This window comes from Vespula vulgaris, chromosome 21, assembly GCF_905475345.1.
Source record: "Vespula vulgaris chromosome 21, iyVesVulg1.1, whole genome shotgun sequence".
In the NCBI taxonomy this organism is placed as follows: domain Eukaryota; kingdom Metazoa; phylum Arthropoda; class Insecta; order Hymenoptera; family Vespidae; genus Vespula; species Vespula vulgaris.
Window position 1 is genome coordinate 2,165,001 of NC_066606.1, and position 11,852 is coordinate 2,176,852.

General features: G+C 32.1%; 3 protein-coding genes across 3 annotated transcripts in view; all 3 read left to right on the forward strand.

Annotated features, from left to right (window-relative positions):
• LOC127071262 (uncharacterized) overlaps window positions 1-10,266 on the forward strand; it is a 22,104-nt gene extending 11,838 nt beyond the window's left edge. The window contains exon 19 of the transcript XR_007784953.1: window positions 10,249-10,266. The gene's annotated coding sequence lies outside the window, so the exon portion shown is untranslated. The remainder of the gene's footprint in view (window positions 1-10,248) is intronic.
• On the forward strand, window positions 4,720-8,409 carry LOC127071295 (uncharacterized). The gene is made up of 4 exons (XM_051010398.1): window positions 4,720-5,501; window positions 5,653-5,778; window positions 7,826-7,991; window positions 8,292-8,409. Exons 1-4 carry the CDS (start codon window positions 5,429-5,431, stop codon window positions 8,311-8,313), a joined length of 387 nt encoding a protein of 128 aa, XP_050866355.1. The 5' UTR covers window positions 4,720-5,428; the 3' UTR covers window positions 8,314-8,409.
• LOC127071296 (uncharacterized) lies at window positions 9,071-10,231 on the forward strand. Its single transcript, XM_051010399.1, has 2 exons — window positions 9,071-9,295; window positions 9,646-10,231. Exons 1-2 carry the CDS (start codon window positions 9,105-9,107, stop codon window positions 9,803-9,805), a joined length of 351 nt encoding a protein of 116 aa, XP_050866356.1. The 5' UTR covers window positions 9,071-9,104; the 3' UTR covers window positions 9,806-10,231.
• Window positions 10,267-11,852: the final 1,586 nt, after the last annotated feature.

The window sequence follows — 11,852 nt, forward strand, 5'->3', positions numbered from 1 at the left end:
AAAAAAAGAGAGAGAGAGAAAAGCTTTTGTAATCGAAAGCATTTTTAAATCTCCGCATAATCCCCCGATAAGTGTAAGTATGCAGATTATTCGCGGTTATTCGATATCGATTTGAAAAGAACTAAATAAAATAAAAACAAAAAGAAAAGAAGAAAAAGGAAAGAAAAGAAATAAGAATTAAGTGATCCGACGAGATTCTTAATTGTCAGGAGTAATTAAACGGATGAAATATTCGTAAAGATCGACGAAGCGATCGCCGATATCACTTTTTATCTTTTATCTTTTTACTTAGCTACGTACTTTACTTGCGTATGTATTTGTATGACAGGTACATACCTATACAGTTATTATAGTTATATACTTGCTACGTATATACGTGTATTGCTTGTGTGGTGCTCATTGACTCTGTATAGTAACTGAAAAATCTGTTTCTGAGCACGTGGCGCAAGTTGGCAAAGAATATAAGACGCATTGACAGGAGGTAAATCCGTCTTAGCACGTATTCCCGAGCTCTCCCTCCTAACCCCTCTCAACCCCTCTTAACCCCTCCCAACCCCTCTCAACCCCTCGTTGGCGTTGCATCGTCGATCGGATCAATATTCCAGGAGGTTGATCGGTGCCTGTTAAATACTACGATCACGTAGATATACCCGTCGAACGACGCCGCTAATGCTTAAAGGGATCGATCAAGAAGCCAGCCCTTCGATCGAGGATTTGTTACGTTGCGTTTGAGTTTAGTTGAGTTGAGTTGAGTTGAGTTGAGTTGAGTTGAGTTGCGTGACGAGACGAGAGGAGAGGAGAGGAGAAGAGAAACGAAGCTACGAAGTACCGCTTCCTGTTCGTCCACGTCCGCTTTCTCTCTTTTTCTATCGCGTACGAGAACTTTTTCTGTCTTGTGTGTGTATATTAAGTATTTTATACATATATATGTATGTATATATATATGTATGTATGTATGTATGTATGTTGTGGACTTAATGAGAAAAAAAGAAAGAAAGAAAAAAAAAATGCTTGGCCCGTTTAGCGTCCCTTCTTATGTCGTTGTTATATTATTATTATTATTATTATTATTATTATTATTATTATTATTATTATTATTATTATTATTATTATTATTATTATTATTATTATTATTATTATTATTATTATAAATTTTTTTTGTTTGGTAAAAAATATTGTTTGTTGGATAAAAAAATATTTTTTATTTTTATATCTGGCTTTTCTTTTCTCATATCGAATCTTAATCGACCAAAATGTGAGATATAATATCAATTTATTAATCAATATATATATATGTTGTGCATTTAATGAGCAAAAAAGAAAACTTGCTTCGCTTCGAGTCTTGTTTCGTTGTTATGTTATTATAATTATTATTTTTGTTTGGTTTTCTTTAATTTTTATTTTTTCTCTTTCGTTTTTCTTTTCTCATATCGAATCTTAGTCATCAAAAAAAAAAAAAAAAACACGAGACAAAATATCAAGATCGTATTAAATATTATATATATGATGCGCGCTTAATGAGCAAAAAAAACTTGCTTCACTTCGCTTCGCATAGATTCTTGTGTCGTTGTTATATTATTATTATTATTATTATTATTATTATTATTATTATTATTATTATTATTATTATTATTATTATTATTATTATTATTATCCGTTTCTTTTATTTTTAATATTCTCTCTCTGTCTCTCTCTCTTTTTTCTTTCTATCTTTCTCAGATCGAATCTTAATCATCAAAAAAATAGCGAGACAAAATATCAAGATCAACGTTAAGAAAAAACGCAAAGTATCGCCGCGATCATAATTACTATTATACCTGTATAATAGTTTGCCCGATCATCATGATCGTGATAATAATTCCTCATCATGATTATGAATTGCTTCTTCTTTCTATCCTTTTCTATTTTTTTTTTTTATACATACATATATATATATATATTTCTTTTATCGTCACGTAAAATCTCTTCTCCATCCCCCTCCCTCATTAATATCATATTAATACGAAAACGAAAAAAGATAAATAAGATAAAAAGAGAAAGAAGATATATACGTGTTAGGTACACGTGTGTGTGTGTGTATGCACGTACTTAATGGTTAGAATTTATATCATAGAACGTTCTCCCATCATTCGGATAAGTATTAATATCGATTATGAATGGGCTTGGAAGTTCATTCAGTTTTAACGTGACCGACCGACCGACCGGCCGACCATCCGACCGATCCAGCAAGTAACCAAGCAACCGAGCAATCTTGTTGAAGGTGTTGGTAATCTTGTCTTTTGAGATATAAAGATAGATAGAGATAGACAGAGATAGAGATAGAGAAAGAGAGACAGAACATTTCGGTTTCCCTTCGGAACCCCTGACGGGGTCGTTTTAAAGATATCTTATCCTCGTGAGCTCGCAGTTGTTAGAACCATCGAGTGTGACTTTATTAGAAGTCGGCCAGTTAGACTAACTCAAACTCAAAGAGATATTCAGAAAGGAAGAATGAGGAAATCTCGATCTTACAGGAATGAAAAGGGTTCTAACAACGGCGGAAAGTTCGAAGACCAACTTGCCAGTCTGTTTTATACGGACCGTGCTCTCGCCGGGACCGAGATAGCCGTTTTGTCTCGTTGCTTCTTTACGTAAATACATACATAGGTACGTACATAGGTATGTACGTAGATATATACATACATATATACATACATATATACGTAAGTACATACACGAGCATGTGCGCGAACCGTGTTAGGTGTCTACCCACGAGAGAAGAGGGAGAGAAGGAGATTAACATAGCGCGTTGCACGCTACCTAAGCTCGTCGACCTATACCAGCATTCCCCCTCTTAACCCCCCTCATCCAGCTCCTAACCTCCTCCTACCCCATCTCCTCCTCGAATGGCTCCATGCCACTCCTCCGATCCCCTAAACTATTTCCAGACGCATTTCATTAATCTTGAACCAAAAACGTCCAGCGGAAAATGGCGAGTCGTGGCGCACACGGTTAAACGCTTACGTGCCACCTGGCAGAAATAGCAGCCGTTTCAAAGCTTTTACGTTCGCCGAGAAAGCGACACAAGGTTTATCAAGTAACCATGAGAAGTAGGGAGAGAGAGAGAGAGAGAGAGAGAAAATATGTTTATCGTATATTGGGTGATAACCTATGCAGCTTCGTTCCCTACCTACTTCCACCATCAACCCTCTAATGCATTGAAAATGTTACAAGTTAGATTGATTTGTATGCAACGTACGATGATAAAATTATAATGTTTATCTGTATATATATATATATGTATATGTTTTATATATATATATATATATATAAAACGATAAAGATCGAATAGTTTAAATATTATTAATATAGAGTAGATAATATAATCTAGGTTTGAGTCTTCAAAACGATCTATTTCCTTTTTTTTTCTTTTCTCTTTTTTCGAAATAGAAAAATAAATTCTTTTGTCTCTCTCTCTCTCTTTCTCTCTCTTTTCTTTCTCTCTCTCCTCCGTCCAAGATCTAATTATTTCCAAGCGGATATTGTCATTAATTATTCACGGTAGACCGCATGCGTTTTTTCTTATATATATATAGCGAAATGTAGCATTATTTTCACGTTAGAATTTAAGATGCGTTTCTTCTTCCTCACGAAGCAGAACGATAAGAGGAGAGAAAAAGAAGAGAACAAATTTTTAAAAAAGAAAAAGAAAGGGGAAAAATAAGTAATTGTCGTTCCTTACCGCACACGGTAAGAAAGATGATGATGACGATGATGACGAAGACGACTATGACGATGATCATGATCATGATGATTATTATTATGATGATCATGATGATGATAATGATGATGATGATGATGACGACGACGACGACGATGTTAACATGGCTAATAATAGGTAGTCTATGTCCCCGCACGAATTTAATTCACCGAGGACCGGAAACCGATTCCGAAATACCTATTCCAAGCGGGACTGCGGAAGTATTAAAGGGAACGCTTCTCTCTCAACTTGTAACGTGCAAAATATAACGACGAAATTTCCGACACCCACGGGATGTAAGTCATCCTGTGCCAAGTATGTACTACGGTGAGACCATATAATCGTCACGATTTCTCGGTTTTAGTTGCTTTCACCAATCTGAGGAAACATTTAAGATGTTTTTACTTTTAAAAAAGGAATATACGAATATACTAGGTTTTCCCTAGAATTTCTCGTAGAATTTAATTTCCATCGAAATGAATTCCATCGTAATGTTTGTTAAATTAATTTAATCGTTTTCTTAACAAATTCAAGGAACGATGTTATTTTTTTTTTTTTATTATTATCGATAATCTAATGCATCGAATTAAACGATTTCAGAATTAAATTCAATCGTTCGATTTTATTGTCCATGATTTTCCGTGACTGAAATTTTTATTTACGTAAATGTAATTTGTAAGAACATAGTAAAATTGTAGGCATCGTATATTATTTTAAACGTACGGATTATTTATTGCGAACATATGGTCGCGAACTTCTTAGAATATACTAAGAAAATTTTCTGGAAGTCTCTTGGAAATAAATCATTTTTCTTGCTTTACCAAAAAGATTATCATTTGGCTGGTCATTAAAAATTTTACGCGGCCCTTGGATACATAGGTTGAGAAACGTTGTATATTCGTAGAAACCTACAGTATTTTAAATCTAATCGCACGTATCTTATTTTTGTTTCTTTGTTAAAAAAGAAAATTCTCTAATCACGTTTTTATTCTCTTCTTCTTCTTTCTTTACAACTACGTATATACAAAAGATATTGTTTCATTCTGATTAAAACGGATCATGAAAAATTTGTTCTGCGGAATGAGCTCTCTAAAATTATGAATTATGATGAATTACTATTAAATAATTATTTTTATGTATTATACTAAATGTCCTTGCATTATAAATTTTTTTTTTATTTCTTAACGAGATACGATTTACGTTCGATTATAATTTATTATTATCAAAGATTGAGAGAAAAGAAAAGAAAAGAAAAGAAAGAAGAAGATCCATTTTTTCGCTAGGAAATATTGACGTACAAAATGGCGAAAGAGACGTTCATATATCGTCCATTGATACGAATATTATTTCACGATTAAACGATTTTACGTAAACGTTGAATACGACTTTTTCATCTAGATTATAAATAAATTCTTGAAGATAGCAATTTGAGATATTGTCCGATCGTCAAAACTTTCGAATAGTTATCGGACGCACGTCAATGGAGATACGTATCGTGGGATCTCTTTGATAACAAAAAGAAAAAAAAAAAAAAGGAAAAAAGGAAAAGAAAAAAATAATGAATGAATGAATGAATGAATGAATAAATAGATAAATATATAAATAAATAAATAAATTCGAAGTGCGACAGCTTGAGCGATCCATTAACGTCCATTAAAATGACACGTCATTGAAAACAAAACGTTCTACATGTCAATCGGTCATGATGAATGGCAACGAGACCAACAAGAGCGTACGCTCGAAATTTATGCGGAGGAAATAGGTTAGGAAAAAAAAAAAATGAGAAAAAAAAAACATTGAGAAAAAAGAAAAGGAAAGATTTTACAATTTAAAAGTTAAATTGTAAAAATTAATAATACGATAAGAATTTCGAAGTTACGATTATTACAATGATCTTGACGCATTACGAACAGAGCGAAGAGAATTGGAAATAGCATGGACGACGGGCGAACAATCGTCGCGGACGACATTGACGGAAGATATCATCGAAAAAAATATTGTTATCAGATCGGTGGAAGATACGAAAGAAAAGGACGACGGTACGTTCTTTGTTTTATTTTTTGAGAATATTCTCAAATCTAAAAGATTCTCAAATGTATTTTTGTTGGTGCAATAATTATTTTTCTGTGATGATCTTGGTCCAAAAAAATTCATGTCATTAATTTTTATCAAAACGAGACAAGTAGACAAATAATAAAGCAAATAATAATCATAATGATGATGATGATGATGATAATCATAATGATGATAACAGTATGATAATGTTAATGTAATTAACAATGATTTAGGGGCCAAGTTAATATTATTAGAATCTTATTTTACCGATCGTTAATAGTATATTTCTGAATATGATAGGAAAGGACATAACAGGATCAAATAAAATCGAATAAGATTTAAGAAGAGGATCGAATAGGATTTAATAGGATCGAATATGAACAAATAGAACTGATTAGGATTCAATAGGATAGAATACGAATCGAATAGAACCGAATGAGGTCGAATAGGATCGAATAGAATTAAATAGGATCGAATATATTAGAATAGGATCTAACAGGAACAAATAGTAACGATTAATGCATTGTCCAATTTTTCAGAACGTTTCATTTTCATCACGTACAGGTTATTATTAGTTATTTGAATTAATCTTTTTTTTTTATATTTTTCTTTTTTTGCTAGCTACGGTCTTCATTTCTTTTTCTTTTTTCTTTTTGACATTGATAAGCTCTATCAATATTTCTTCAGAAAAAAACTTATCAACCTATTCCGCATGAAGTCATTATATATAAAAACATCCCCGTAAAAAAATATGAAGCTAATATATCTAAACAAAGCAAAAGAAAAAAAAAAAACGTAATTACCATGTTTGAAAATGACTCAATGAGTAATCGATATCAATAAAAAAGTCTAAAATTTTTTATAGAGAAATCAACGGTGAAATATTCGCGTTTCTTTTTATTTACGATTAATATTTACGATTTAACATTATTATTTATTTATGATTAAATAAATAACTCTGCTATTATCAGCGTACAAAGATGTACGCTCTGTCGCGGTGAATAGATAAACAATAAAATTAAAATGTTCGGTATTGATCGAGCTACATATACACAGTGTCCAGATAATTTCAATGTATCAACCTGTTTCTTTATCAAATAGCCCTGGTCTCCTGTACCCTAATATATCCTACTATCAGCGTTTCTCAACCTATTTAGATCAGCAGCCTAATTAAACTCTAGATCTCGTTTCAAATTTTCAATGATTCCGTGAAATGCTACTTGTTATCTTACAAAAGATATCGAGACAATCGATCGATTAATTTATAAGTGATCTTTCAGACAATTCTCGTCGAATGTTTTGCAGTGTTGAATTTGAAATAATACAGAGCGATTTCGATTTAACAGATACTTCAAAATCTTAGATAAATTTGAAATCTGGTTATCGTTAAAAACGACAAATTTGTTGAGTCTTGCAAAAGCAAAAAAATGGTTGAGAAACACTGAACTCCACATTGCTGTCATTTGCTTATGATACATAAAGATATACTTTGTAACTCCAATTGGATGGAACATACATATGTTATCAACGTTCACGTTGAAAATCTTAACACCTGATCTTAATAAAGGTGCGTGTTCACTTTTTCTTGTATTTCCTTGCGTATCACCTTCTTGTATCATCATCGCGTATCATCCTTGTCCCTGAATTCATATAAAAATGTACGATACGATCTGTCCAGGACTTGGACAATGCAATAACGTTGATAGAATGCAGCGAGGATACGTAACAGGCATCCTTTAAGTCACGCTATTAATATCATAATTTTATAAAAAATGTTGCTTTGTAAAAAAAGAAAAAAGAAAAAAAGAAACTGAAGAAAAGAAAAACAAAATGACCGATTTATATTCTGTACCTTTTTTTCTTTTCTTTTTCATCTTTTAATTCCGTTCATCGAAAGAAATCGTTGGAAATCTTTTTTCCATCGAGCTTTCTTTCCTTTTATATATAAAAATTTAATTACGTAATTATTTCATTAAAAATATTTCACATATGAAATATTTCATATATAAAAGAATTTCTTTCGCGTTTCAGATTCTCGCTCATCGTTGGAAGACATATGTAGAATCTGTCACATGGGTGATGGCACTTTGTTAGGACTCAACAAGAATCAATCGAGGTGTCATACTGACGACAAACAAATTCGAATACCCACGTTCTCTTCTTGCTCCTATCTGGGTCCGCTTATCTCCGCCTGCAAGTAAAACCGCCTTGCTAGTGATCCTTTCGTCGTAATCTTTTTCTTTTTTCTTTTTTTTTTTTCACTTTTTTATTCCCATTTTTTTCCTTTATCCCACCGATTATCTCCTTCAACTTCTTCAGAGTACATCATAAGAAAAAAAGCAAAGTAAAGAATCTCCATTTTGAAGCGAAACGTCAAACACGTCTAATAATGTCATTTGGAATTCTTGAAAAAAAAAAAAGAAAAAAAAAATGTTTTTTCATTTATTTATTTATTTATTTTTTCTTTTTCCCGAAAAACAATTCGTTGTACAAACAGGCGACGTAACAAGGAGGCTTGAACAATTATTATTATCGATATTTTATAAATCGAATTATTCAAAACGAAAATCAAAAAACGAAAGAAGATAATAGAAAAGATAGAGAAACGAAGCGAGAGACGTATAAAAAAATAATATACGATGACAGATGTCGTGGTACCGTTGGTCTTGTTCATGCGGATTGTCTCGAAAAATGGCTGACGGAGTCCGGTCACTCTAGATGCGAATTGTGCGGTTACAAGTACGTGACCAAGAGAATACCTCGTCACAACATTTGTCATAGCGTTTTGATATGGTTCAAAACGGTGGTGGCTACGCGTCAGGTATGTTCTTATACAAGAAACCAAAAAATTTAATCGATAATCTAAGTCTTCTTAAAAGAGAAACTGATAAATATCAAACTGATAATATCCATGATATTCTATATAAATATATCATACAATACAATAATATATAAATATTACATATTATATATCAAGGTTTCTCAAACTACATTCCGTAGAACATCAGCTTGCCATTGAAAAATTATTAATATTGATATTATTTTACTACTATCGCATCATTATCTTTCAAGTAATGAAAATCTCAGAATAAATATTTCTATTGTTTTCTTAATCGCTTAATCAATCGTTTAATTATTATTTATCATTAATATCCATTCTATTCTAAAAACGAGGATGTTCAAATTTTGTAATTTGCGAATATTGTTCCCTCGTAGAAAAACTTTTGGAATATATATCTATATACATATATCACATACCATCATGATTTTGTCAGAATTTTTCTTTCATAAAATCCTTTTCCAATTATAGATGCTCCTGGATGTCCTATATCTTTTAGTGACAACTCCATTGGCAATGTTCGCTTCTTACATTTGCGTATTAGCGTTGAAATTATTAATAGAGAGAGGCTTTTATCAGGTACCATGGGTAATCGTCGCCATGTTACCGACCTGTTCTCTCACGCTAGTTGCTTATTGGGCTTGGTTAATGACTTTGGGAAGGTAATATAACGCGAAGTTTACCGCTTACTTATGTATATATATATATATATATATATATATATATATATAGTACATACACATGGACACATATACACATATACATTATTCTTACTTACTATAAATATAAGATTTATCGCGTACATTTTCGCAATACATAGTTGATGCCAACGTTTTCTTTATTTCTATCCCTCATTTTTTCTTTTTCTATTCTTTTTTTGTCTTCATTCTGTTTTTTCTTCTTTGAATTTTATTTCTTTATTTCTATCTTCCTTCCTTCCTTCCTTCCTTACTTTTTTTTATTTCTCTATACCTTTCTTTCTTTCTTCCTGCCTTAATCTTTTATTTTTCAGATTACACGTTCGCCGTTGGCGTCGCTATTGGAGGAATAACTTCGTCGTACGTCTTATAGAACCGGAGGACATCAATAACGTCGCGAACGAACAAAGCATTGAGTCTACAACGATCGATGATTTTTATCAGGAAGAGTCGAGAATGAACGATAGACGATAGATTAGTTCGAGTCTTCTTAACGAGCGTTGTTCAACGTGATCTACGATGATGATCCGAGACACATACATACAGACATACATACATACATGCGCGCATAAGCAAATGTATATATACATATATATATATATATGTATTTATACAGACACATACATATTTCGATATGGAATCGAATGAACGGACGGATGGACGGATGGACGGACGTAGCAAGAAATATTCGTAACTTCTTGTTTTCTAAGAGGGACAGGTAGTTTAGCGTAGGTATCGATATGCTGAAACTACATCATTTATGTCTTTCGAACATCTTTCGAAAGATACTTCTATCGTTGTCCTCAAGTATGCTATCTTTTTTTCAATTCGACATGAGATAGAACGGGTTTTCAACGTTCACTCTTCTCTATCTTTTCTTCTTCTTTTTCTTCTTCTTCTTCTTCGTCTCCTTCGAGTTCTCTCTCTCTCTCTCTCTCTCTCTCTCTCTCTCTCTCTCTCTCTCTCTCTCTCTCTCTCTCTCATTTTAATCCACCTCCATCGTTCCTATCTAGCTAAGAAGCTGTTTCTTTATCAAAGCCACTTCGTCACGATATAATAACGTCGTAACTCTTATGATCGATCGAACGTAGAGTAACAAGAATAGGGCGGAACGTCGTATTCAAGGATTTTATCTTTTTCATACTATACCATTTCAAGTGTGCAACATGCGAGATCGAATCACGTGTGAATAAAAAAGAAAGGGAGAAAAGATATAAAAAGAAAGAGAGGAAACAAAGAAAAAAAAATAAATAAATAAATAAATAAACGAAGGAAAAAAAGAACACCAACGACGACAACTACAACAACAACAACTAAAAGATATCGAACGTTTCTTCAGTCCGATTGCGATCGAGTGAAAGTTGAAAGGGGAAGATGGGTGGGGATAATAAAAAAAAGAAAAAAAATCCTATAAAAAAAAATATAAAAAGAAAAATAAAAGATCATCTCCAATCCGATCACGATCGAATGAAATTTCGAAACAAGTCGATGTTGGATCTTTTTTGTTTTTCTTTTTTTGATTTTTTCCTCTCTTTCTGCTTTTTGCATATTCCTACATAACACGAATACTGCTGTGGGAAATACGAATGTAAAAAAAGAAAAGAAAAAAGAAAATAGCATCGAGTTTTTCGTTAATCCGTAAACGTTATTTCGATTTTCCTTTTTTTTTTCTTTTTACAATATTTTTTTTTTTTATTTTTTAGTTCTTCTCTTTTCAATTTTTCAGATACAATTTAACAGGGAAAAGCTTAAGGGGAAAAGAAAGAAAACGAAAGACGAAAGAGGACAAATATTTTCGAGGATTTTCGAGTTTTGAAATGTTCGTCTTTTCGATCGAAAGTCGTTTGTATAAAAGAAAAAAAAAAGAGAGAGAGAGAGGGAAAATAAAGTAGAACGGATTTTACGCAGCGTACGCTTCATTGCGTTGGAACGTCGATATTATCAAACCTGTTAATTATCCCAATGAATATTCCTATTTTATATTATAATTACCCTTTATTACACCCAATTATCTCCTCACAATGTTATACTGTTACAATTAATATTTCCTATAAAAAAAGAAAAAGAACAAAAAGAAACGTTCTTACATGCATTCGCTACTATTATCGTATTATAAACAAAATCGAAACGCGAAGTAGTAAACTTTGTAAACATCAAATATCCCTAAACTCTTTGGTATTTCATTAACGTTAAAAGTGAATATATTGCAGATGAAGAAAAAAAAAAGAATTCTTTGACGAGTTAATAGTTTTTCCTTGAACGCTCCTTTATTAAATCTTTTTTCCCCTCTTGAAACTGTCCTGTTCGCTTCATTACGTTGGAATGTTGATATTATCGAACCTGTTAATTATTTCCGATAAATATTCTTATTTTATATTATAAATATATACTCATACAATGTTATAACGTTACAATGTTATAATTTTCTTCAAAGGGAAAAAGAAAAAAATTTCTTTACTGACCGTTCACTGCCACATATTATTAAAAGAAAAATTTTCAATATTCTTAAATTGGCTGGTAT